The sequence below is a fragment of the Stegostoma tigrinum genome, chromosome 35 (assembly GCF_030684315.1).
Source record: "Stegostoma tigrinum isolate sSteTig4 chromosome 35, sSteTig4.hap1, whole genome shotgun sequence".
Classification (NCBI taxonomy): Eukaryota; Metazoa; Chordata; class Chondrichthyes; order Orectolobiformes; family Stegostomatidae; genus Stegostoma; species Stegostoma tigrinum.
The window spans coordinates 10,489,743-10,517,414 of NC_081388.1; the positions used below are offsets into that span (position 1 = coordinate 10,489,743).

Below are 27,672 nucleotides of genomic sequence, written 5' to 3' on the forward strand. Positions count from 1 at the left end.
AAGTTTGTTCCGACTATCCCTTGTCTGCAGCTTTGTGCTAACTGAAATGATACATGCTGAAAGACAAGCAGTCAACACTTTTGAAAAAGGGATAGGAGGTTGCCAATTACTGCATTCCCACGGCAACAGCTGACCAACTATGGTCCACCTGCCTGGTCTGAAAGCTAAGATTGACCGTGAACAATACCTGCTGCATCACCATGCCAATGCTGGTTCAACTGAACCCAAGGTAGCTCAGTTAGTAGAGCATCAGCTTTTTAATCTGACAGTCTGCAGTTCAAGTGCCTCTCTATGACAACAGGCTGCTTGGAATAGTATAGCAAGAACTGCAGATGCTGGAGAATCTGAGATAACAAGGTGTATAGCTGGATGAACACAGCAGACCAAGCAGCATCAGAGAAATAGGATGTTTTGGGCCTAGACCCTTTTTCAGAAAAAGGGTCTAGGCCTGAAGCATCGGCTTTCACGCTCCTCTGATATTGCTTGGCCCGCTGTGTTCATCCAGCTCTACACCTTGTTATTCTCAGACTACATGGAATATTGTGCTCCATGCAGGCCCCAGGCCTCAGGGCTTGGGTGCTATGGTTACCTCCTCACACTGTACATATTCTGGGAAACGTTGGAGAAATAATGTTAGCGAAAGTTGTGCGTGTGCTACATTTTGGTGAGTTTCAGAATCGAGAAAAATGATGGCCCAATCAGTACTCTTTTTGAATGCTGTATGTTAGCGTCATGTCTTCAATTCTGTTTCTTGGATCCTTATCTCAAAAGGTCGTAAGACAAAAAGCTTCAAATTTCTTCCTCCTTTTAGCTATAATGATTAAGTGATAAATATTAGCCAGAACATTGGAAAATGGTTCCTTGTTCCTTTTAAGAATAATGATGTGGGAATCTTTACATTCACGTAAGAAGCACATGAATACGAAATGATTAAAATATTGCATACTACTGCTGACATTACAAGATCTAATAGATATGTTGTGCTCCCATTCAGGCATAGATATAAACTCAACCATAAAGTCTCTGGCTGTTTTCCATTTACACAGGTATATCTTACAAGGTTTCCTGAAGTGCGCAAGGCAGAACGCTTCACCAAAACATTCCACCCCCCAACTGACACTCAGATTCTGTACGACTATTAAATTGGATTTATTTAGGTTCTTTACAATATAACTTGGATTGGAATGGGAATAAGGGAAACTTCAGAAATGACAAAATCCATGTAGAAAAGTATTGTCCAACAACAAAGAGCTTGGAGGGAGCCACGGTATGACCCCTCATCCCACTTCTCCGAGAGCCCTATTCGTTGGAGTCCAGCTGCTCCCACAGCCTCCTGCCACGAGACCTTCTTGCTCCAAATATCATAGAGATCTCAGATAACAAAGTGTGAAGCTGGATGAACACAGCATACCAAGCAGCATCTCAGGAGCACAAAAGCAGATGTTTCAGGCCTAGACCTTTCTCTGATGAAGGGTCTAGGCCCGAAACGTCAGCTTTTGTGCTCCTGAGATTCTGCTTGGCCTGCTGTGTTCATCCAGCTCCACACTTTGTTATCTTGGATTCTACAGTTCCCATTATCACTCATCATGGAGATCTTCATCGCTCTGAATACACCCTGCTCTGAGCTCCATCTCGCTCCCTAAACCGCATTGAGACACCCACCCCACCGCTCTGAGGCCTATTACTCTTCGTTCTCCTACTGAATTCTATTAACCCCCACACCCCAGCCAAATGCTATGAAGCTTCCCTATTCGTTTCAACCCCGTTCCGAACATCACCTCCCACCGGTATTGCAACAAGTAACTGAATGAACAATGGTCGGGAAACTGAAGGTTGCAACTTTCACCTTGCATCTTATTAGGCAAATCTGCATTGTGCGTCACCATGATGGACAACAGGGGGAGCCCAATCGAAAATGGAAGAATGGCTGGACCCGCCTACCATGTAGGCCAATCAGCGCCGGTAGGCGGCCCTTCCGGAGCTAGAAAATTCTGCAAGAGCGGGGCGGTGGATTTTTTTATATAATTCAACGAAGTCAAAATGGATTCTTGGTACTCTGGTAGGTAGAGAGAACGGTTAATTTCTGACCTTTTGAAATATGCTGCTCTGTCGTGCGAGACCAGTTTCGATCATTGTGCGCCTCGGAGAGTGTCAGGGATTTTATTCTGGACGGGAAGAAAATAAGTATTTTTTATTTCCGTCTCGAGGCGCGTCATGTTAGACGGGAGGCCAACCTAACACGATGGGAAGCGAGGGGGCCATTCGTCCCGCCCTACAGCGTTCCTGACTGGTTGATAGCCTCACTTACCACCGAATGCTACCTCACGATTGGTGGGAGGACCTGTCAATTAGGCCGCACAATAGTTCGTTTGACCCAGTGCGTCGGGTTTGTGTCTTTTTCCCCCCCTTTACCCCCCAACAAAACTTATCTCTTTATTTAAAATCTTCGTACTGGATTGAAAAACATCCTCTTAGGAAAGTAATGGGTTATTCGGTTCGCGAAGTCAGAAACAGCCGCGATCACGTAGTCGCATGGGCATTTTTATAACACCTTGGATTTTAAAATGCATATGCCTTCGTTTGTCCTCTTTATTTTTAAAACAAAAGCAAAAGGCTCAGGGCGTTTTCCTGTACTTGGGTCAGCGATTGTTTAATATCAACCTTTTCTTCCACCGCCATCCTCACTCCGCCTTTTTAAATTTTTTTATCGAGTTGCTATAAAATGGCGGCCCCTTCTCGGCGAGGTTTGTTTCTAGTTTGCGCGCCTCAGATTGACGTGCGCGCCCCGTTCCCAGCAGGCATGCACGTTCTCGTCGAGCACAGCCCTGACATACAAATTCGGGATTTTGCGGGTCGTGGAATGGAGAGCGAAACCATGACAAAATACCCCATAGGTCAAGCAGGCTCAGTTTCTCTTTTCTAGAGTTGGTGTTGAGGTCATTCTTTTCTCCGTACGAGTTTTTAATTCCCTTGGAATGGGAACAGGAGGGAGGAAGCAAAACAGAATGGTGGATAAACTTTGGGTCCGGCAGCGTCTTTCGCCGAAATAATCCGAGTTTCCAGTACTGTTTTGAACTGCACCTTTTGTTTTGGCTCAAGGATGGCAGGGAAACATAGTAGGAATTAACTAATACAAGGTTTCAGGAAGCAGAAGAGTGGCAGTGGGCACACTAAAGAGTAGAAGTTTGTGTATAGATGAAGTGCAAGGCGACGTATACATTAGTATGCGACTTGAGGAGTGAAGAATCATTGGGCACAACCGAAAAAGCCAGTGAGGGGAACCTCAGTACGTGTTAGCGGTGGAGGTTGTGATCTGAAGTTGTCAAACTGAACATAAAGTATTCCAGTCTGCAGGCCACTGGGACAAAAACTGTTGTTTATCTAGTTTCACAATGTTGGGATCAAGAGAAGATTGTCAATTAAAATGATATGATAGAAAACTGGTTACCCAGTCAGAACTAGGCCTCAATATTGAACACGGAACAGCAAATAATGTGTAATAAATTGAAAGAAGTATACATAATTGCTGCTTCACTTGGATGGAGTGGAACCTTGGATGATGAAAAGGGAGGAATTAAAAGCACATGTTGCAATTCTTGTGCTTGCACGAACAGTGCATACAGTGTTAAAAGTATATGTGGGATCCAAGATCTAGTGGTAGACTTAAATCAAATAGTGATCAAAATTTGATGAGAGTATTGACCAAACATGTAGGATTATTTTAAGGTTAACTGTTTCCCTCTACACATGTCAGACCTACTGACTTTCTCCAGCTAACTATTTATTTGATTTCTAGCATTCATAGTATTTTGATTTCATGTGAAAGTTCAGTTGTGTGGAGAAATTGTTTGTTCTTAAAACTAGAAAAGCTTGAAAGGGAGACCTGATTTGAGGTGCTCAGATCGTTGGTTTTTGTACTAATGCAAGCAGAGCACATTTCCAGTGGAAGCACTTGTATTTCATATTGAATTGGAAGGTGCCCTATAGTGCTTTGCAGCTAACAATGATTTTTAAAATGCAGTCACTAAAATGTGTACATCCAATTTGCATACCTCAAGCTGCCACAAACAACAATGTGATAATAACATCACTAAAACACAGTTGAGTCAATTGAGGGATAAATATTGATCGGGACACTGTCATGGGATCTTTTACATTCAAGGGGGAGTGTAGATAAAACCTTGGTTCAATGTCACATTGAAAGATGGAACCTCTGTCACTGTAGGAGTACTGCACTATTGAGTTTGAGTGGTAGCCTTGATTTTTGCTTTTGAGTATTGAAGTAGGGCTTGAATCTGCAATCCAACTTGAGTGCCTTACTAAGAACTGTTACTGATGTGTTAGTCAGTAGATGAGGACATTTTAAGATAGCAGGTTGTTGTGAAGCTTCTTGCCTGAGGAGCTGGTAAAGCTAATTCAATTATAATCAAGTGAATAGGATAAATATTTAAAGGGAAAAATCTTACTGGGCCATTGGAGAAATAGAGAAGTCTAATTAATTGGATTGCTTTTCTGAAGATTTGGCACGGACAAAATGGGCCTTCGTAAACAGTTAAAAGTTGCCACAGCTCTAACAGATCGTAGGGCCATTCTGTCATTAGGGCGATGCAACTGGTATCAATTTAACCAAAGGTCACCTTGTTTCAAGTGAAGACCGATTTTGAAGTACTTGTTTGATACAGTGTTCTCCAGCAGCTTGCACAAATTTACCTCTTCATCCCTCCCTGGCCCTGGTTCTCCTTTCCCTTTCCCTTTCATATGCTTATAGAATATCTTGGGAACAATGAATTGTAATTTATTCTAATTTAAATTCCTTCAGCTGCTGTGATGGGATTTGAACCCATTTCCCCATGACATAAGATTGGCTGTCTCACTTAATATTGCAGTGACATTCCAACTATGTTGCCAACCCTATCCTGACCAGCACAATCATTATCCTTAATGAGTCAGTATAAGCTAATTGGTTCTGTGATTTTTTTTTCAATAGTCTTCATAACATTTTAAACGGTAGGCTGTTTCCTTAGAACCTACAAAAGATTATCTTCTGTTAGTTCCTGTAAAATTGAATCCCAGTAAACGTAGTGTCCTGTCTTAGTCTTATTTTTCCTTTGTGAACTTAAATTTTAATTACAGGATGTTGAGGTGCATTTCTGATGCTGTTCAACTGTCCTTTCTCAAAATCCAAGTTGTGCTTTGCGGCAGACACTGCTGTAGCATTAACAGCTCAAGTTGAATTGTTTCTCTCTTCAGAGTTTTCAGTTCAGTTTGAACTGTTTTGGTTGCAGTTAACTGGTTTAGAACAGACCGGTATTAACGTGTATTTACTGGGCAAGTGGACCGATTTTTGGATTAACTTTTTCAGAAGTCTTTGTGTTTTGATAATTTTGAAAAGATTCCCTTTCCATGCTGTTGCTTTGCCGTGTGGTGGCTACTTCTGTTTGCAAAGACAATAAATGAATTTTGTAATACTTAATTGGTGGAAATATTGAAGAGGGGTTTTAATTAAATATTCCTTTTTGTGATCATTTCAGGGTATGGAACTGGTGATTCTTGGAACACTGGAGCCACTAATTCTCAGGGTAAGACCTTCCTGTGTTATTGATTGCCTATCCCTTCCTTACAATATATTTTATAACGAGGTTAACACTTCTACTAAGACAAAAACTGCATTTAAATGCTAAGTGCTTTTAATTGGATGGGACAGTGACATGGGTGCATTAATGCAATTGGTCTGGTAATTTGACCCCACATATTTGTGTGTCTTTGCAAGTTACTTTACAATAAAATGATGAAAACGTACCACTGTTCCAGTGAGATTACTGTTGTGAAAGCTATACGTAACAATTGTGCTCAGTGGCTAGCACTGCTGCCTCACAGCGCCAGCGACCTGGGTTTGATTCCAACCTTGGGCGACTTGTCAGTGTGGAGTTTGTACATTCTCCCCGTGTCTGCATGGGTTTCCTCCCACGGTCCAAAGATGTGCAGCGTAGGTGGGTTGGCTATACTAAATTGCCCACAGTGCCCAGGGATGTTTTGGTTAGACATGGGAAATACAAGGGAATTGGACTGGGTGGAATGCTCTTCAGAGGGGCAGTGTGGACTTGTTGGGCCGAATGGCCTGTTTCCACACTGTAGGGGGTTCTACGATTCTGTGAACAAAGTAAATTGCTCAGTTGGCAATAAGAGTCGGAGACATGCTAACTTGGCACTGACATTAGAAGTGATCAAGATTCTGGGTTGCCTGTGAATGACAGTTGAGGCCACCATACATCTTTGCTGTGTTTATATCACTTGGTTGATAAATTAGGGTGCAACAAAATGCTAATGTAAATTTATGTTCTGCCATTTTCACCAGTATGTTTCCTTTGTGTCAACTTGCAGTGAAGGTACTTGTCATGTTGTTATGTATTACATAATATATACTATATGAGGCCACCTCAGCCACCCCAGTCCTAATTTTACCCAGGTTCCATTATGATTTCAGTAGCTGCTCTTGCAGACAGCATAGCTATCCAGATACAACAGCCAACCTTTTTGGATTTAATTAACTGAAGCACATGTCAGTGTATGCATTAGGAGCAAGAGTAGGCTGTTTGATCTTCCAAGCCTGTTTAGATATTTTGATCAGAACTGGGTTTGGGTGGCATACCTTGACAGAAAACAGCTTTGACAGACTCTGGAGTTAAGCTTGAAAGTAAACTTGAGTTCACTGTTTCCAGTGCAAATCCCCTAATGTGGGTCTGATGGTATATGCAGTTTTATGGGTTTTTAATTGTTCTTCTTCCTTCCAATAATCCCTCCACTCCTCCAATTCTCACTGGAATGTGTGCCACTATGCTTCAAGTGTCTGGCCTTTTTGAGGTTGTATTTTGTTCTGTAGAAGTGAATGCTATTACTTGGCATTTGCTTGCCCCAATTCCAGAATGCTGTTTAAATTTTTGGAACTGGCAAAGGCTTGGAGCACTATGCAAAGATCACAACTGGTGGAGACTTCTGAAACTTTGCCTTGCCTACCAGCAATGTCTTAAATAGAAAATGTGCAGGAGGTACCTATTTAATTAAAGAGTCATGTTGCATAGAAACAGACCCTTCAGTCCATGCTGACCAAAATCCCAAACTAAACTACTGCCTTTTTGGCAACCATATCTTCGATTGTCTCTGTTCAATGATCTCTAAATCCCAATCTTAAAATCGGTCTTTTTGACTGCGATCTTGGTCATCTTCTTGAATTCCTTTGTCACTGCATCAGATTTTGTCTGATTATGCCTCAAGCATTTTAGATAGTTCTATGTTTGGTATCAACATCCTGGTGTTTACTGTTGTTTAGAAACTTAGTGGGCCCACCATAGCTATGTATTGTATGCACCATCCTGATTTAGATTTATGTTCCTTCACTGTCTCATTATCAAATCTAGGCATTTCTTACCTGAAAGCACCATGGATGTGCTTTTGTCAGACGGACTGCAGTGTTGAAGAATATGATTTAATAATTAAGGATGGTCAACAGGCCTTGCCAAAAACTCCTTTATATTCCAGAAAAAAATTAGTCATTTTAATCAGCTTTTTAACAGTTGGCAATAAATAATTTGAAATTGCCACCTTTGAAAGTTTTAAAAGTTTTAAAGCAAATTCTAATGAGATCACATTAGTGAAGGCTGAACTGAGACAGTTCTTCATAATACTTCTGGGACTTCATTCTCTGAGTTTTGTTTTGTTACATTGAGACTTAGATTCTTGCAACTTTAGCCACTCTTTTCTATGATTTTGTTCTAAAGGAATCAAATATATTTAGTTACCTGATCTCAAAGTTGCCTTTTAGGCCTTTTCCCTACAGTAAGGAAGTCCAAAACTAAAATATGTAGATTTAAGGTGAGAGCGAAAAGACTTAAAAGTTACCCCTTGGGTCCATTTTTCATGCAGAGGGTGGCGTGTCTGTGGAACAGCCTGCCAGAGGAAGTGGTGGAGGTGGATAAAATTATAATATTTAAACAGCATCTGAATGGATATATGAATAGGATGGGTTTACAGGGATTTGGGCCAAATGCTGGGAAATGGGTCTAGGTGAGATTGAGATGCCTCGTTGTTGAGAATGATTTGGATCAAAAGAGATGGTTCTGTGCTAGTCTAAAGACTGCAGATGTGAGTTGCAATAACAGATTTTTGTTACAGAGATAGTAGGAACTGCTGATGCTGGAGAATCTGAGATAACACTGTGTGAAGCTGGATGAACAGCAGGAAAAGCAGCATCAGAAGAGCAGGGAAGTTTTATGTTTCAGGTCAGGACCCTTCTTCAGACCCGAAACGTAAAGCTTTCCTGCTCCTCTGATGCTGCTTGGCCTGCTGTATTCATCCGGCTTCACATCATGTTATCACAGATTTTTGTTAATGTGTTGTGATGTTTGTGCCTATCCAGTAAGTGTGATATGTTAGTGTTAATGCAGTTTAATAACTGAAAAAGGCTATATGTTGTACAGTATTAATATGTTTCAAGTCTTTCTCTATATGTTTCAAGTCTTTCTCTGTCCTTTTCAGAATATGATGGCTATGATTACAGTTACACCCAGGATACTATACCCACTTCTGCAACAAATTATGGCTACAATTCTGGCAATAAGTCTTGGGAGCTCCCTAAAAATACAGCTACAGACACCATCATTGCCAAGATCAACAAGCGTTTGGACATGCTCTCTCAACTAGAGACTGAGAACCAGGTGCAAGACTCTTACCAGGACAACAGGTATTTGCTGAAAATGCAGTGTTAAACAGGAAGAGTAGCAGTTTAACTCTCCTTTTTAAAGGCATTATACCCATACAAGAATACCTTTCCTTTGTGTATCTGTATTTTTAGATGAGTTTCAGCTGTCATGACAAAAGTTAACATTCAAAATAGTGTTTCTCAACTAGAATATTTGCTCTACATGCTTAAAATTCACTGTTTGCTGTTCAGGCTCTACTGTACCAATTACCTTTTCAATAGCATTACTCGTTTTGTAAGTGGGTCATTTGTTAATTGAATCCTCTGAATTTAAGGTTCAGAGAAGCTTCCTGGAATGGGATGGTGGTGTTTAAATCAGCTCCTTTTGATGGTTAAGTGTCATGACCATATTATATTGGCAGTTTTTGAATCAGGTGAATCAAAATTTTTGTTCTGATCTTTGGTGCTTCGGTTTAAAAATAGCAGCTTTAACCAAGTGCATTTCTATTTTAGAATTCCGTTCTGAGAGAATTGGTGACCCAGTAGCTGAATCAGGCAACCTACTTTTGATTTGCAAAATAACTGAACTCTCGTTTGTGGACCTTTTCAACTTAGTACCACTGTTGCTATCCTTCCATCTTAATTGTATAGTTCTTAACATTCCTGTTCAACACTTTTTTTTGAAACACATTATGTGGGATATTGCTTAAAGTAAAATGTGAAGAATAAGTAACAGTTGGTAAAGCTTGCTGTTTTGAAGCTTATGGGAGAAATTAAAATTCAGAAAGGTCCTGTTGTCAGGAAGTTGGATAAGTTTATATTTAAATGCAGAATTTTGTTGTGATTTGTGACATCAGGCACGTACATCTATTTAAGAAATATGTCTTTTATTAATTCTGCTAATGCTGGATTATATGATGCGATGAGCTGACCTACTGCTCCTTGCAGTAGGGAAGAGGAAGCGATTGCTATAATGATTTTGGTCTTAATAGTGTAACGCAACCTAATTGCAACTTGGCTAAGGCCTATGAATCATGTATACACTCATCTAATCACTTAGTTGAATGGTCACAAAAAGTCATGTTATTAAATGTACTAAGATGGGCTGATGTTGATTATAAGGAGAGTTTTCATACTATTGACAGTAGAATTGTTTTTCAGAGTTGTCACATCAGTTTTCAGGGAAGTGAGTTCTTTGCAAAACCTTAAATTTAACTTTGAGTACTGCAGGTGATTAAATAATGCTAGGTTGTGAGAGATGATTTGTTCCAAAGATACTATTATGTGTCTAGCTCCTCTTTATGTTGGTGATTTAACCATTCCAATTACCATGGGAGTATTGAATCTTTGGCATTGTCTAGTGGACAGGAAGACTTCATCTAACTGCTTGTAAACTTGGCATCTGCTGTACTGTGCACACCACCTAAGTCTTCTCTTCCTGTGTTGCATGTGCTGATATACTCTGTGTTTGCAATTTCTTTTACACATTCAGATTAGTAATTCAAAACGAAGCTTGTTTAGTAATTTGTAAGCTTCATTTCCTCCATCCTGGAATTCAGAAAGTTGTTCACAGCAAGATGCTACATTTAAATTCGTAAAATTAATTACACTCTGATATTCCATTCAAGCTGGATTTGAATCCACTTTCTAGATTGGCAATGTAAATAGGGCTTGCTTTAGCAAGGTATCTGCAATAAAATGTGCTTGGTGGCATAGACGGTGTAGCATGTTGGAAAAATCCCCATCGTTCCTGCTGACTGTAAGGATGAGATCTGGTTCTCAAAGGTATCGTGTCCAATGATGTCAGGTAAATGATTTAAGCATTAGAGCCTATAAGTCAAACAAATCTGTTTTGTCATTTTAAGGTTGCCATTAAGTTCATAGTCTAACTCCTTCCCCCACCCAACCCTTCCCATCCACAAGTAAAAGTTAACATGGCATACAACTTTAAAATGGCTAAAATCCAAATATTGGTGGATTTTTCCATTCTGCTGTTTACCATTTGCAACTTGTTTTGAATGGCAGTGCTCCAAGAAGAGTAATTGCACAGCCAAAACTATAGAACATGGACCATTACTTAAGTATATTGTATTTGTTAACCCATGCTGTGCGATTATCAATTACATTTTTCACTGACCCATTTTCTGCTATTTCAATTAGCAGTTTAATAAATGCGATACTAGTGTTTGTTAGAGGCTGACCATTTCAGCCAATTCTTATTTAATTACCGCAAACCACATAGGTTCTGTAATTAGCCAAAATGTCATTAGCTACAGCTGTGTTGTTTAGTTTTTTTTTTAGTCTGCTGTCACTTCTTGGCAGACTTGTACCATGGTACTTTCCAGCTACTGACCAGATTCCTTGCTTGCTGTGCGACTCTTTCAGGTTTACACCTTACGAGTCCTACGACTCCGGGTCTTCACTGAATGACCGTGATCTGTACAGATCTGGCTACGGTTACAGTGAATATGGGCCTGATTATAACGATTCCTATGGAGGTCGCTATGACCACTACGACAGCTCCTACGGGACCCGCAGAGATCAGTTCCAGAACAGAGCACGTGACCCATACGGCCCTGCTAACCAGTGGGGCCAGAACTGGTCTAGAGACCGGCCTCCATATAACAGACCCAATCGGAACGACCCCTTCATGTCACCTGCAAGTTCCGGGCGAATGTCTGCACGCTGGAATGAGCTGTCGATGGGAGGCAGGGGCCCCAACGCCGCCACCGCCTCCTCCACCAGGAACCTCCCTTCGCTCTTCTCCCCAAACATTATCCCCATGGACCTGTTCAGAGTTCAGGGATCGGGAAGACCGTTAGGAGGTGCCAGACAGCGAAGGAGAGACAGGACTCGAACCAGAGGCGTAAGTACCTTTTTAAATACTTTTATTTTATCCAGTAATTAATAGGTAAAATGAGGCATTCTGAAAGTTTTATCTTGTTTGCTCACTGAGGGATTTTTTTTTTTAGTTTAAGGCCGCAACTTTTACTTTTTTTTTGAAGTGGACCAATGTGAACTTCCAGCACCTTGTCCAAAGAAAAATCCATGTTTCATGTGCAGTGTTTCAACTAGTCCAGAACTGAAAGTACTTAAACAAAAAAATCCTCTAACATCTATAACCCAAATCGTATCATGCCTTTTTAAACCGAGAAAATGAGAATTGCATTTGGTTAGTTAAGTCTTGAGAACCATCGTTGGTGAGCAGTACCAATTTCCACATCCTAAATGCTATTAAATTAGTCATGACTCATTCCTGCTTTACTCTAGGGTATTTGCACGCAGATTTTTATTAAACTGAATGTATAATTTATTTAACACCTTTGTGATTTCTGTCATAGATTTCAACATGAACATTACTGTTTTAAAGTCTTATTGTTAAAGTGAATATTGAGTTTCACTTGTTAGCTTTATAAATTAATTTCATGCTGCTTAATACTGTATTAAATTTGTATGTGACTGTGACACCTAGTCTCCTGTAGCTGATGCGAAGTGTGCTTAATGTTGTTTTTGAATTTTTAATTTTTTTATTTCCAGCCTGGATTTGGCGAGTGCTTGCAAACTTTCACATTAAACAGTTAAGCTGAGGACAGTTGGCCTCTGTGGCTTGAAAGGGACAGTACTGCAGTGTCAAATGTAACATTAAACAGTATCGAGTGTTATATGTCTTAGTGTACAGTATGATTGGGAATTTATTTAGAGTAGGTGCAGTTTAACTTGAAAAATTCAAGGGCTTCTGCAGAGTTGAAATTATACAAATCTAAAATTGATTCTTGCAGTGTAAATAATGAGCCTATTTTTAGAATCTGTCTTGCTGATTATCTTGTATACAGTTATCCAAAATTTCTGTGATATATAAATGGTACACTTGTTCGGTTGGGGGGGGTGGGGTGGAAATAGTGTTTTTTTTTTTCTTCCCCCCCCCCCCCCCCCCCCCCCCCCCCCCCCCCCTTGCACTCTGAAGTTCTGGAGTAACTCCTCCAATGTGAGCTTTTTTAAGTAGGGAAATAGCCTGTGTTCCAGATGTGATTTTCACTAGCATTGAATGATGCTGAAATTACCTTTTTGAATTTGTTCACTTGCTATCTGTTCGAATTTTTTTCAATTAGCCTGTGATGCTTGCGTTTGTTGCCACCTGTACACTGAAAAACAGGCAAACATGTTTTATGTTCCTATAATGTCCATATTAATACTTTCAAACATCTTCCCAACTGTAAAGTTTGAAGATGGGGATATTAAGGTTGATTTTTCTGACTTGAGGTATTAAGTCTGTTTGTGTCCAGAGGCTGCAAAATCTGAATATTCCCACTTTTTTTTGTTTCATTTCAGACTTGCAGCATCAGCTGTGTTTTGCTTTTGATATTTTCCAGTCCTTTGGGAATCCAATGAATTTAATTGTTTGAGCTATTCTTTCAGAGCCTGGATTCTGAATTGAAATGAAGTCCTGCCCTGAATTTCAATAATCTTTCTAGCAGGTTCCTTTTAATTTTTAAATCCTGTCTCTATATTTACCTTTTTGAGCATACTTTTTTTAAAAGTGATTCTTCCTCACTATGTTTCTGATTGAAATTTTCTGGAAAAAATAACTGATGCTGAGGCAATTCTACTATCTCTGGTACTCACTTGTCTTTCTATGCAACAATCCTTCTTTTTCAACTTTTGTCTTAGGAGTTTGTTTCTGAGTCTGCACTTAGTCCTTTTGAGTTGATATGCGGCCAATAAAATTTAATAAATTGAATTACTTTACTTTGCCCTAGTTTACAGGATTTGTGCATTACTAAATGAAACACAGAAATATTCTTCCTGCTAGATGTAACTCAGACAGTTTTCATGGAGGATATTAACTTGTTGAAAAACAAGTTGCTTTAAATGAGACAAAGGATCAAGTATTTTTCATCTTGTGTTCATCAGGCTTTCAACTGGTTTTCACTGCAGCAAAGACTTTGGAGCCAGCAGTCTGCTGCATCTCCCTGGCAGTGCCCTGACCAATCAAAGTAGACCTCAGTGGTTAACTAGTCATGCTGTAGCTCTGTCAACTGTTGTCCAACAAGTCTGCATCTTCTTGGCATGTTGTGTATATTGTTTCTTTTCTAGAGTTTTTGTTTTTGCCTCAATCTAGACAAGTACACGACGATAAGATTTGATTTTTGTCTCTTTTTTTAATAATAACCTTTGTTAAATGAAATCATATTTATGTACCAAGGGAAGGGATATACATATTTTTACCTTGTGATATACAATTTACAAGCTCATTACTTTGTTCTAATAAGTCAGTATTTAATACTGAGCAATTCAGTTTGTTCAAAATAGTATGTGGATTCAGCTGAAACCCTTGGTTTCAATGTCACTTAAAAATCTGAAAAATTAGTATCCTTCTTTAAAAGAGACAAATATCTATTTTTATTGAGTTTGCTATTAAAAGCTGGAGAATAGTTTAAGCTCTCTGCAAGATTTTGCTCTACTGATACATATAGTAATGATTATTTGACCTTTTAATGTTTTCTGCTCTCTTCCTTCCATGGTTGTCAGCCTATTTCAGTAGAGGTTGGCTATTATTACTGAGACTTCAGACTACCAGTGGCTACCACATACAAAAATAATGGCATTACTCGTATGGTGCATTTGCACACAGACAAGTGTGCATCTGATTATGGTGGCAAAAGTATTTCTTTCAAAAGAAGTGAGTGACGTCTCTGACACAGAATGGCATTCTCACCATGAGTTTGAGGTCTGAGATGTTTTGTCTGTGTGAAGTGTATTGGATAACTTTCTGTTCTCTCTTGCTTTCATTCATAAATTGTTTGGTTATGTACCAGTCACAGGAAATAACAGCAGGTCTTGCACAGAACAGGTTAGATTTTACTTTTGAAATGACCCCTTTCACGAAATGTGAAATCTGATCAGTTCTGTACAGTCTGACTGTTGTCCAGCATCGTCAATTTATCAGTAAGTGTTCTTTCCACCTTGTTTTAAAACAATGGGACAACAAATATTGGGTCAAACTTAGCTAGCTTGTGGAATGTTCTGTGTCCTGTCCAGAGAACCAAGGTAGGGTGTATCCTAAATCATTAAATGGGAAGCAAAAAATGTTCTGAACTCCACAAATATAACTCCTTTATATTTGTGGAGTCCAGAGCATTAATCGTTGGAATATTTGAAAATCATTTGTGTGGATCCTACAAGCGAGATCTAATCAATGCCATATTTAGAAGTATTTTAAATGCTGTTTGTGAATGAAGAATGAGAATTGATCTCTGTTTGATTATTAACAGATGAAGAAAGTGAATGCAGGCTTTGGACGGAAGAGAAAGCTTTCCACAGCCAGTACAGATGAACCAGAGAATAAACAAGCAAAATCTGAAGATCCTAATGGATCTGATGCAGGTATGTATCTATTTCTGTCCGCCCTGCGATCTGTCCCTAAAGTATAAGTAGTGTTGTCTGACATTTTCACGACACCACCTCTGCCCTCTGCATTTTAAATTTTAGTTAATCTTCCTTTATAAAAACTGTATTCTCCAAGATATTGAAAATCTGTACTGATACAGCTGCATGCTGACACTTGACATTTGGCTACTAAGTTTTGCTCAGCTATCCAGTATATTTCAACTTGTTAAGAGCTAAGGTCAGGATCAAGTCAACAGTTGAAGACTACAAGCTATTATCTATTCAGAATGGCAGGTAAGGTCAATTTTCCTCCTGATTTTTAAGTCATGCCACCTGCTGGGCATGCTTGTTGCTTCAAGGTGAAAATGGGATTGACTTGGTTGGGCAATGCTTTACTGTCCCATAGTCTATCCAGAGTGGGTTTCATAGAATCTAAGAATTGTTAAGCTGCAGAAGGGAGTTAGTCTGCTCATTGTGTCTGTACTGGCTCTGTGCATAATGCTATTCTTCCTCTCTCTTGCAACGTTCATCCTCTTCAGATAAGTCAATTCCCTTTTAAATTGAACTAGATTAAACCTACTCCACAATATCTTTTCAGGCTACATTCCATTCCAGATTCTAACCATTTTATTACTGAACTCTTCACAAATGTCTTCTACTCAATATTCGAACCAATGAGTGACAATCTATAGACAGTCATTTATGTTGTCATTCTGTGACGCTGGCTAGCTCTGCTGTGAGCATTTTATATGTTTACTATTTTGAAACTGCAGTCTTTACAAAATGTTCAAACAGATCCGTCACTACATAAGTTTTATATATTGTGTTTTGATTGCTTTGTACCTCTTCGATGCATTACGCTGGTTCAAGTGACTGATCCATGAACTGCATCGTGTAATAGTATTCTTAAAATGACTCAATTTCAGGAGAAGATGACGGTGGTGAATCTGGAGATGGTGCTGGAGATGCAGCTGGGGATGGCGTTGTAAGTAGTTACTTGTTTACTGCTGAGATGGAGCATTGTCTTTATAAGCAAATACTCAATCATTTGAGAGACTGATTATGGAACATCATGTTCTGCATGAATGTCGCTGGGCTATTTGCTTTAGTATGACAGAGCTTAACCACTGCAGCTGTTTAATTTCTATGGGATTAATTCTGTTTCATTACCTTTAATGGTGGTAAGAGTAAAGGGAGAAGTAGGTAATTGTCTCTTACAATACAAACTTGTGTCCACAGCATGAGATTTGGTAAACGTCCTGGCAGACAACCAACAATTTTAATAAGTTGAGGTGACATCATGCAGAACTTTGCTTGTTGCAGTTGTCAATTAAAATCTTACTGACTGTCAACTTCTGATGTGGATTTTGACTCTTAATTTGTGCTCTCTGGGGATACTACAACCTATTCTATTATCAGTCAAGGTTCTGCAATCCTGATATTTTCTGTGAATCCTGCAGAAATCCACAGGATTCATATGTATAAGTAAGATTGATGTGGAGAAATGCATTTCCCCCCCCTCACTTAAGCCAGTTCCAGTACTGGGAAACAGGTTCTGGGAGATTTGAAGTTACCAAGTCATGGGCCAATGTTGATTGTACTTCTAACGTAAATATGGATGAGCAGAGTTAGCCATTCTTATGCCATTAATGCCAGAAATCGGTCCAGCTCTTGCATAAGTCAGAACAAATGTATAAATGTCCAACTTAATCACTTAATTTGCCTGACTTCTACCAGGTTTCTGAACTAGGAAACAAAATATTTTATAATAGATGTGTGCACTGTAACAAGTGAATGGATTATAATGTGCAGACTTAAATAATATCTGTTAAATCCACATTCATGCACTGATTCATAATTGAGTTTAGAGAATAGGCAGTTTTTGCAAAGAACATATTTGGTGGTTCTGGAGTCCAAATGTATGCCTGGAATAAAGTGATTTTGTCAGTTTTGTTTGGTGATATCACATTGACTGCTGTTGACCTCTGCTCAGTAGCAGATCATTTGGATTTAAAAGTTCTTCCCTGCGCAAACACAAAGCTAAATGCATGTTTATTATTTCTTTTGAGGAGAGGGAGAGGAAGGGAGAAGAGAGGAGCAGGAGGAAAAAGATACTGACCTGTTTTGGCTTTTTAGAGGTCTGGGTGAAACATCTCACTTGTCAGTTCTGTGACAAACTGCTAAGCTGTTGCAGAGTCAGTTTTGCAACTGAGATAGTTGGTGCCATTGTGGCTCAAGTGTCAAAGTCCAGCAGCTCCAAATGTTAGATAACAAGGTGTAGAGCTGGATGAACACGGCAGGCCAAGCAGCATCAGAGGAGCAGGAAAGCTGATGTTTCAGAAAATGATTTTCTGAAGATGGGTCTAGGCCCGAACGTCAGCTTTCCTGCTCCTCTGATGCTGCCTGGCCTGCTGTGTTCATCCAGCTCTACACCTTGTTATCTTGGATTCTCCAGCATCTGAAGTTCCTACTATCTCTGCTCCAAATGTTACATGACCTCGTGTGACCAATGAATGAAGACAACACAGTATCGCTTTTTTTTTTGGAAGTGAAAACAAAACTATTACACTCTCTGTACAATGCAGTGTGCAAACTTTCATGTTTTCCCCAGTTTATATTTCCACATGAAATAAATGTATTTCTTAAACAAGTCGCTTTTTTTTTGTTTTGGAGGTTGAATTTAGTTTTCGGCGGTTAGTTTTATAGGCAAATAATTGTTATCTCAAAAGTACATTTTGTTGGAAAGCTTTCTTTTTTTTTAATAATATCGCAATCAGTACTATTACTAAGCTGGATTGTCTGGTGCATCAGGCATCACAACAACATGGGATCTATTTGTCTTTACCTTTTTATTGGTTTATTTTTGTGTGTTGCTTTCAGTTGCAACACTTCTTGGAGCTTGATTTATAATGTTGACTTAATGCATATGTTTTTTTTGTTTTCCCAGACTGGTGAAGGCAAAGAGGCTGAGGACAAGAAACCAAAACGCTGTAAGATCATATTTTACTTTGTGTAATTCTCTGCATGAGTCTTTTAATCCCCTTCCTCTGCTCAACATGTTAAGTTTCTCTTAGTTTTTTCCTGTTGATTTGTCTTGTCACTTGCTCTGCACAGCTATGTTGTTTGATTGGCCGAGTGAATATTCTAAAAGGTTAAACTGAGTTTCTGTAAATGATGAACTGCCTAACTCTGGACAGTTTGACACACTTACTCAGTCAAAATGTGATACTTTTGGATGCTGTTAATCAGGAACAAAAACAAGTTGCTGGAAAAGTTTAACAGGTCTGGCAGTATCTGAAGAAAAAAATCAGTTAACACTTCTGGTCTGGTGACCCTTTGTCAGAACTGATGGTAATTAGAAAAACTGTTTATATGCAGAAAATGGGGAGGGGGCTGGTGTAGGCAGTAAACAATAGGGTAAAGGTTAGAGCCTGAAGAGAGAAGAGCCACTGGATAGAAAAATGAGTTGATAACAATCTGGGTAAGGGGGTGAATAGCTGTTAATGGGGACTGTTAAGTGATTTAACAGGTAGTGTGTTTAATGGCTGGCTATGTGATAACAGGGCCTGTTGTGTGGGTTAGGGGGCTAGGAAATGGGAGAGTTTAGGTCCTAAAATTATTGAATCCGATATGGAGTCCGCTGGGTCGCCAAGCAGAAAATGAGGTGGTGTTCTTCCAATTTGCATTAAGCTTTGCTGGAACATTGCAGCAAGCCAAAGACACATGTTGGCAAGGGAATAGTAGGGTGGTGTGTCAAAGTGGCAGGCAATGGGTAGCTCGGTCTTTTTTACAAGCAGAATGTAGATGTTTTGCAAAGCACTCACCCAGTCTACACTTCATTTCCCCAATGTAGAGGAAATGTGCACTTTGCAGAATCTAGTCCAATGCATTTGCTGCTTACCTTCCAGATGAAGCAACACTTCACTTTGTATGTTTTAAGCCCTTGGATACTGGGGAGGGAGGAGGTAAATGGCCAGGTGTTGCACCTTCACTGGTTGCAGCAGAAGGTGCCATGAAGCTGTGTGTGGGGTGTTGGGAGTGAAGGAAGAGTGGACCAGGGTGTCCCAGAGGGAACAGTCCCTGCTGAAGGCGGCCGGGGGGAGTGGAAGGTTTGGTGGTGGGAAATGTGTTTTCTGGTGGTGGCGGCATCTGATGATCTTCCGGATTTGGATGCTGGTGGGTTGGTAGGTAAGGACAAGTGGAACTCTATCGCTGTTGCAGAAGGGAAGAGAGAGGGTCAGGCTGAAGTGTAGGAGATGGGTTGGACTGATTAACGGCCCTGTCGGCAATAGTGCTGGGGAATCCTCTGTGAGGAAGAAGACGTTTGCAGGCTCCCTTGTTGAAGTCGGCCTCATCTGAATGTATGCGACAGAGACGGAGGAACTGGGAGAATGGAATCTGGCCTTTACCAGAAGTAGGGTGTAAGGATGTATATTCCAGGTAGCTGTGGGAGTCCCTGGATTTATAGTTTACATTAGTGGTCAGTCTTTCCCCAGAAATGGAAACAGATGTTGGGCAAGGGAAGAGAGAAGTCAGAGAGAGACCAGCTTGAAGTGAGGGCATGGTGGTTACTGGAAGCAAAATCGATGAACTTTTCTAATTCCAGACAAGAAGGAAGCAACACTAATTAGATTATCAAAATATCAGTGAAAGAGTTGTGGGTGGGGGCCAAAATAGGAGCAGAACAAGCAATGTCCCACATACCCCCTTAAGAGACAGGCATTACAGGGGACATACCTCTGACCTGAAGAAAATGAGTTAAAAGTTGTTGAGGGTGAGGACAAGCTTGACCAAGTGGAGGTTGTTAGTGGGGATGATTCAGGGCTTTACTCCAGGAAGAAGCAGAGTCCTAAGACCCTCCTGGTGGGGAATGTGCATGTAACGGGACTGCATCCACATCCAGAAAATCATCAGACGTCATTTCTGCCACCCCCAGGAAGAGGCCACCACCAGAGACACACTCCCTTGTCCGCCAGGACTGTTCCCTTCTGGACATCCTGGTCCACTTTTCCTTCCTTCCCTCCCAACAACGTTCCCTTGCAACTGGTGAAGGTGCAATACCTGCCCACTTACCTCCTCTCTCCTCAGTATCCAAGGGCCCAAAAATGCCTTCCAAGTGAAGCGACACTTCGCCTGCACTTCCCACAATCTAGTCTACTGCGTCTGCTGCTCATGGTGTGATCTCCTCTATGTTGGGGAAACAAAGTGTAGACTGGGTGATAGCTTTGCAGAATATCTACGTTCTGCTCTGCTCACAAAAAAGACCCTGAACTGCCTGTTGCCTACCACTTCCACACGCCACCCTATTCCCTGACAAACATCTCTGGCTTGCTTCAGCGTTCAGTGTTCCAGCAAAGCTCAACCCAAGCTGGAAGAACATCATGTCATTTTCTGCTTGGGGAACTCTGCAGCCTTCCGGATTCAAATGTTGAGTTCATAAAATTTAGGGCCTAAACTTTCTCATGTCCTAGCCCCCTGCCCCACATACCAGACCTTATCACATCACTGCCATTACACAATACTTGGTGTTAAGTCACTGACAGTCCCTATTAACAGCTATTTCCCTCCTAGCCAAATTGTTATCAACTTCTTCGTCCAACTGCTCTTCTCTCTTCGTGTCTATCTTTTTATTCTATCATTTTACTCTTTACCCCATTCCCCTCTGCATATAAACCAATGTTTTCCCAGCTACCATCAGTTCTGAAGAAGGGTCACCAGACCCAAAACGCTAACTGATTTTTTTTTTCCACAGATGCTGCCAGACCTATTCAGCTTTTGTAGCAGCTTCTGTTTTTGAACAAGATGGCTGTTCCTATTTTAAAGTGTAGAACTTACAATGAGGGCAAAGTAGGGAAAGACAACTGAAGCACAACAAATTAACATTGCTTAAACTGGGATTCAGCTAATGAGTAATTTTTGTTTTTGTTTTGTCAATAGCAATTAGACACTTTGTCTTTAGCATGTGTATTTTAATCAACGTTAAACTCCAGCTCGAATGGGTAATTATTGTAGAGTAATTGCTCACTGGTCAGTTTTTATTTTGGATATCTAAAATGGCCAATTAGGTAAGACTATATTTTAAAAAAGAAAAACAGTGCTGTCCATTAAGCAGTACTTCAGCTGAGCTTGGACCTTTGTTCAAAAAGGCATTGCCAACAGGAAGAGTTGAACATTGGATGTTGATGACTTTGGCCAAGTTGACTGATGTAAACTGTAAATGCTAAGGAGCTGGATAGCCACTGCCTAATATACTGAAATAGTGATTTCATTTTAATTAGTTCCTACAATGCAAGAAAAGAAGAAGGCGAACAAACCAAAGAAGAATCGTGACCGTCTTGCAGAAAGGTATGTGTTGGGAGCAGTGTTGATAGGTGGTTTCTTCTATGCTGCTATTTTTAAACTCTGCAGATTCTCTTTAAAGACAGTGATCTTTTGCTACAGGATAATGTATGCCTGTTCGGTTTGTAAGTTCCGAACCTTTGAAGATGAGGATATTTCTTCCCATGTGGATAGCAAGTTCCACAAGGAAACTTTCAAGTTCATTGCGACCAGACTTGACAAACAGACTGCTGACTTCTTGCATGTATGTATCCAACTGGTTCCTTTTGTGTTTTGCTTGCTTAAATTAATCTCACTTTATTATATTTCTTAATGAATTGTTGGCTATCACAGACAACAGTCTTAAGATAGCTATGTGTAATTACTTTTTTTAAAAAAATGGGCTGTTAATATAATCCATTGTTCACGTGGGCTGTTTAATGTTTGAATCTCTTCCAGGAGTATATCCTAAACAAGATCCAAAAAACTCAGAAGCGTCGGGAGCAAATTGGAGACAAAACTATCTTGAGAAAGCAGCTGATGCAGCAGCAAGATTTACTACAAGGTATGTTGGACTTGGTGAACTTCATAACTTGTAGATTTGCTGTTGTAAACAGGACAGCCTACTTAATGTTTGGCTTTCCAAATTCAGGGCATTGCATTTTCATATGACTGTTAGTCGAGACTCTATTTTGTGGCCTCTGGATCTCCTTTTACAGAAAAGCTATAAAATGTTACACTGTTAACAGCCATGGGAAAGGCAAAAGGTTTAGAATGAGATATAGGTACAGGATTAACCTGTTTAATCAACCAGGTCCACCAGAGAGGTGCTTGACTTCCACTTTGCCATCGGTACATTGAAATGTGGTCAATGTCTGCGTCTCAGCAAGCATTGGCAGATGGAAATACCTATCTGCTGTTTGGGATCATAGATTTTCAATCAACTGTTTGGACAAATTATATGACATGCCTGAGACAATTGGGAACACGTGAGTGGTTCGTGTAATTGATCAAGCCTGCTGCTTTTTTCTGTCTGTTACAAGTGAAGGTTTTCTTCCCCCTCAAAAGGGTTTGAATTCCATACCTACAAGTCTGTTTGGGTGCTTTGGAGTTTGGGTTTTTTCAGGTCTTCCCAAAAACAAAGACCTGTGGATAAAGGATACCCAACCTATACACATTTTGATACACAGGTTAAAGGGTGCCTAATCTTAACCATTTAAAAAGCTGTTTGTAGTCGTGTAATTGAATCTCCAGTTTGCAGAATGAGAACATACAGAATTTGAAAGCAACACATCTACAATAAGAAAAATTTATCTTCAAACTGTCTTTTCAACCCAATCTGAAACCACATGCAACGTACTGAATTAGAACTATCTTCACAGGTGTTTAAACAACTATTTCTCATCATGTCTCACATCAGAACTGCTGTAACAAATAGTTTCAGATTTGCTGTCCAGTTTCTCCACTACCAATAATTCAACATTTTATCCAGGGTACAATCCCAAGCAGGGGACCTTGTGGAACAACCTCTGGGCCAGAAGAAACAAAAGAGAACTGCAGATCCTGTAAATCAGGAAACAAAACAGAAATCGCTGAAAAAAAAATTCAGCAGGTCTGACAGTACCTGTGAAGGAAAAACATGAAGGGTCACCGGACCTGAAACGTTAACTGTTTTTTCCTTCACAGATGCTGCCAAACCTGCTGAGCTTTTTCCAGTAATTTTTGTTCTGTTTTCTAGGCCAGAAGATCCAGGTTTAAAGTCCCACTTGTCTCAGGCATGTCATATAATTTGTCCGAACAGTTGATTGAAAATCTATGATCCCAAACAGCAGATAGGTATTTCCATCTGCCAATGCTTGCTGAGACGCAGACATTGACCACATTTCAATGTACCGATGGCAAAGTGGAGGTCAAGCACCTCTCTGGTGGACCTGGTTGATTTAAACAGGTTAATCCTGTACCTATATCTCATTCTAAACCTTTTGCCTTTCCCATGGCTGTGAAGAAGGGTGACTGGACCTGAAATGTTAACTCTCTTCACAGATGCTGCCAGACCTGACGAGCTTTTCCAGCAACTTGTTTTTGTTCATTGTTATTGTCCTTGTTGAGGAACCCTCCTTTTCAGTTTTGAGAAACCTCTTTTGAATTTGTTCTGCTTTCGGTTGCTGTATCTAATCCTTTGTGACTCTTTTTGTAGATGTTGGTCTGGAACATTTCATGAAGAAAGTGGAGGCAGCACACTGTGTTGCCTGTGATCTGTTTATACCCATCCAGAATGCTGTCCTTATGCGACATCTGAAATCACCTGATCACGGCTGGAACCGCAGAGTAAGTGCTGTCTAATATGTGAAGCAGATTTGGAATTGCAGAGAGATTATTGAGGAGGCTAATGTTCTCTTTAAGATGTTTTTCTTGTAGTGATTTCCACAAAGTTGGTGAAAAGTGGGAAAAACAATTTTTTAAGAAAAGCAGACAAAGGGTACCACAGATTCCAACTTATGGTATGTGTTAGCCAGTAATACTTTCAGCAAGGACATTGATTCAAGTCACTCTAAAACCCTTTATTACCCCTTTACTGTGGAAAAAGTAATTTCATTTAGTGTCATTTGTATGTGCCAATACTTAATCGTAACTGTAGAACGTGACAGTTGTCTTGCATGGATATTGACATCTCTGGACTTGAACTGAGTGATCCATTTCCATTTTCCACCCTTTATTGGGGGAGGGTGGGGGAAAACTGGCAAACAACATTTGATATTTCGATTATGTGTGATCAGTGATTGGAAGCACAGACTAACAAGGCTTTGCCTTTTTTTGTGGGAGATGCAGACTGACCCACTCCCAGAACACCTCGGGAAAGAATAACTGCTTTAGTTATTTAATGGGAAAACAGATTACAAAGGTGTCTTGGTTGATCTTTACGAATTGGCATTGTACAGTGCCTAGTCTACATTCTGGGGATATATTGGATTTACTTGTTAATCTTCAGTTCTGTTTAACATCATATATCTAGCAGATTGATGCACAACTGTCTTAGATGTATGGGAGGTTCACGAATGAGGAAATCACAAGTCATCATCATTGTAGTTTGGTGTTCAGGAGACTGCTTTTTTATTGATATTCACTATGTAGGCTGCACTTAAGGTTTCTCTTTCCTTAGCGATAGCAAGTCTCTTGCCTTTATCTAGAATTAATACTGGAACTTTGATTGCTGTGGTCAGAGCTTTTCCCCACCCTCCTCAGTTTAATTTTTTTTATATAACTGAGGAAGTCCATCCAATAACTTTAACCTCTAAAGTAGTTTTTTTGGGGAGGAGTCACAGATTTAAGGTAGAAGGCTTTGTGGCAGGGGAGAAGAGAAAGTGGAAGCAGAAACCTTCTTAACATTTAAATAAGCACTAAGATGTACAGGGTTTACAAGCTGTGGACCAAGTGCTAGGTGGTTTTTGCCTGATGTCTCAGTAGGCCTTTTTCTGTGCAAGCGATTAGTCCTTCATCACAAATATAGGTAGAGAAGTGGCACATGGTAATTGATTGCTTGTGCCCAAGTTTCAGTGCTAGTTCATATATGCTATACAGTAGCAGAATGGGGTGTGTTGGTGAAAGCTGTTGTATGCTTCAACCAGGCCTGTTCTCTAAACCTGTGGATTAAATGTTTTGACTTGAGTATGGTGGATGCTGCAATTATGTGCCTTTAATAACATGACCCAATTGTTGTCTAATTAACAGCTTTCTTTTAAGTCATGTAAAAAGGTGAAGTAAGAATTTTTCCAAAAAAAAGCAAGGAATCACCAGCCTCATTGATTATTCTTTACAATCTCTTTCCTACCAGGCAATGTTGGAGAAAGTCAAGAAGGGCAGCCTTGTTGTTGCTAGGAGTGTCTTGAATAACCGTAACATTGCAGCAATGCTAGAAAAGTACAAGAAGGTAACTACTGTCTTCAAGGGTTTTAGTTCTGTGCGGCAACTAATTGCAGAAAGAATTTATTTTGGTGTTAATTCTGGATTGAAAGACATAACACGGGATGTAGATTTCAAACATGCTGTTGACTATATGGCCATCTTGAAGATTCTGCCTTACAGATAAGTCCCCTCATTTTCCACTACAGCTAAATGTAAACTACAAATGTACAAAGTGTCCTAATCACCAGTACTCATTTTTGTCACCAGCTAGAATTTAAAAACAGTAAAATGTTATTTTTTAGCACTGACGAGAACAGGAGTGTGCTGCTTTATCAAATAGTAATAGAAACATAAAATGAAGCTACACATCACATACTTTATTCAAGTGATTTATGCTAAATAATAATGCAACTTTCCTTAAAACAGAGCGCTTTCTCATTGCACTTTCAACTGAATACTCAGACATTGCAGTATTTGAGAAGTTGGTTTAATTGGACCAACTATTGATAGTTTGTGGTTGCTTGGTTGAGCAAGTTATTTATCCTAATGGACAATATAAGTATAACTGAACAGAATAAAAGTATGTTTTGTTTTAACGAAGAAATGGGATATTCTTAATTATTAACAAAACATGTGTAAAACCTTGATGGAACATTAATGATACCAGGTTTGTGTTTTGAACTTTTCACTGCTTGTACTGTTTTTAAAACAATCTACCTCCACATTATTGAATAGGAAAGGCATTTTGAGCAAGTGATGATTAAGATTTTGTTTGTCTGAAAGAAAGACTTGGATAGCTAATTGCCCCCCTGTTGGGGAATTAATAGAATTCCTACAACAGATTTACTAAATATTGAAGTTTTGCTGTACTTGTGTTTTTGTAGGGTGAGAACCCATTCACTGATGATCCAGACAAAGATGAGGAAGATGCTGCTGATGCTACTGCAGAGGGTGATGGTACAAAGGATGGCTCTGTGGATGTTGAGAACAAAGAGGAGACTGAAGACACAGGAGACAATGTTGTCACTGAAATAAAGCAAGAAATGATAGATCCATCTGAAGAAAATGTAGGGGAAGCACCAGAAGAGGAAACTGGGGAGGCAGAAGAGGAGGCTGGAGGGGAGGAAGAGGCTGAGGAGGAAGAGGAAGAGGCTAGAGCCACAGAAGAGAGAGAGGAGGCTGAGGGAGAGGCAGGGGCTGGAGTGTTCATTGGGGAGGCAGCTGAAGACAAGGATCCAGAATTGACAGCAGAAGAGGAAGATGAGATGCTGAAAGGAGATGAAGAACAGTTGGAGTAAACTTATAGTACAACTTTCTGCAGACATGCAGATGTATAATTCTATCACATACCAGCTATTGAGGTTTATACTAGTTTAAAAATTTCATTGTTTTAAACTTGCCAGTAGATTTGTGTTCACTTGCTGTATTGCAGTTTCATCCGATATGGCTAAAACCAAGTTGAGTTTACTTCTACATCTGTGAATTTTTTTTTAAAAAAAATAAACTTGGTTCCTGTAATGTGATTAATGTGGTGTTCAATTGATCCCTACTAACTAAGGACTGGCATGAAGTTTGTTTGCAGTAATTGAAGTTTCTGATCTTAACTCAAGGTCAAGAAATCTTGATTCAAAGCTACACAATCCAGATTTGTTCCAGTTGTAAAACAAAGACACTGGGTTTAAAAAAAATCTCTTTTGGTTTGTGTACAGATGAGGTGTAAATATGTAGCAGGATTTGAATGACTTAGAATATTTTGTTGTAATAATTAGCTTTCTTGCATGAAGATGGTGAATGGTGCTTCTGAGCATGTTGCTTGTTTTAAAATTGATTTTTATAACTGCAGATACAAGTCTAGCACTAACTAGTGAACGAGCTATTGTGAAATTCTAGAAATGCTTCAGGGCAATAATACTGCATTCCTGCAGGGTGTAGGCTGTCTCAAGGTTTCAAGTTACATTTAATATACAAACACCAACCCAACTGGCAGCCCAACTAGTGTTTTTAAAGCATTTGCACCTCCACTGTTTTCAAACCAAATGCAGATCAGTTGGCATGTGATCAAGTACACTTCAATATTGAGTAATGTTGAATTGAAAACAAGTATGGCTTGGCTCAGTGGGAATGCAGTGTGGTTTAGCATTGTATGAGCTGCAGAAAGTTGTTGCATTTATTTTTCCTGTACTGGGTTAATTCCAAGATAATAAAATTCCATTATCTCTGGGTTAATTCCACCCTGCTTTTCTATGCAGCAGCAACCTTTATTTAGGCTATTTAAATGCAAATGTACTTTGACTCTACTTCACTGTTTTCAATTTTATACACAACTGTAAATCAGTTTGTAGTGGTGTTAATTAAAACTTCCAATGTAA

The 27,672-nt window shown here is 39.7% G+C and overlaps 1 protein-coding gene across 1 annotated transcript; it reads left to right on the plus strand.

Annotated features, from left to right (window-relative positions):
- Positions 1–1,937: 1,937 nt before the first annotated feature.
- LOC125447463 (A-kinase anchor protein 8-like) lies at positions 1,938–27,672 on the plus strand. The gene is made up of 13 exons (XM_048521826.2): positions 1,938–2,059; positions 5,532–5,579; positions 8,533–8,737; positions 11,081–11,561; positions 14,968–15,079; positions 16,009–16,067; positions 18,030–18,072; positions 21,361–21,427; positions 21,524–21,665; positions 21,860–21,965; positions 23,598–23,728; positions 25,233–25,328; positions 26,188–27,672. The coding sequence occupies exons 1-13, from the start codon at positions 2,041–2,043 to the stop codon at positions 26,599–26,601; spliced, it is 1,923 nt and encodes a 640-aa protein (XP_048377783.1). The 5' UTR covers positions 1,938–2,040; the 3' UTR covers positions 26,602–27,672.

Bases quoted from the DNA above. Each gene is read 5' to 3' on its own strand.
- LOC125447463 (XM_048521826.2), top strand. The intron at 11,562-14,967 runs GTAAGTACCTTT...GATTATTAACAG, and splicing joins ACAGGACTCGAACCAGAGGC to ATGAAGAAAGTGAATGCAGG. The intron at 21,428-21,523 runs GTATGTGTTGGG...CTTTTGCTACAG, and splicing joins CGTGACCGTCTTGCAGAAAG to GATAATGTATGCCTGTTCGG.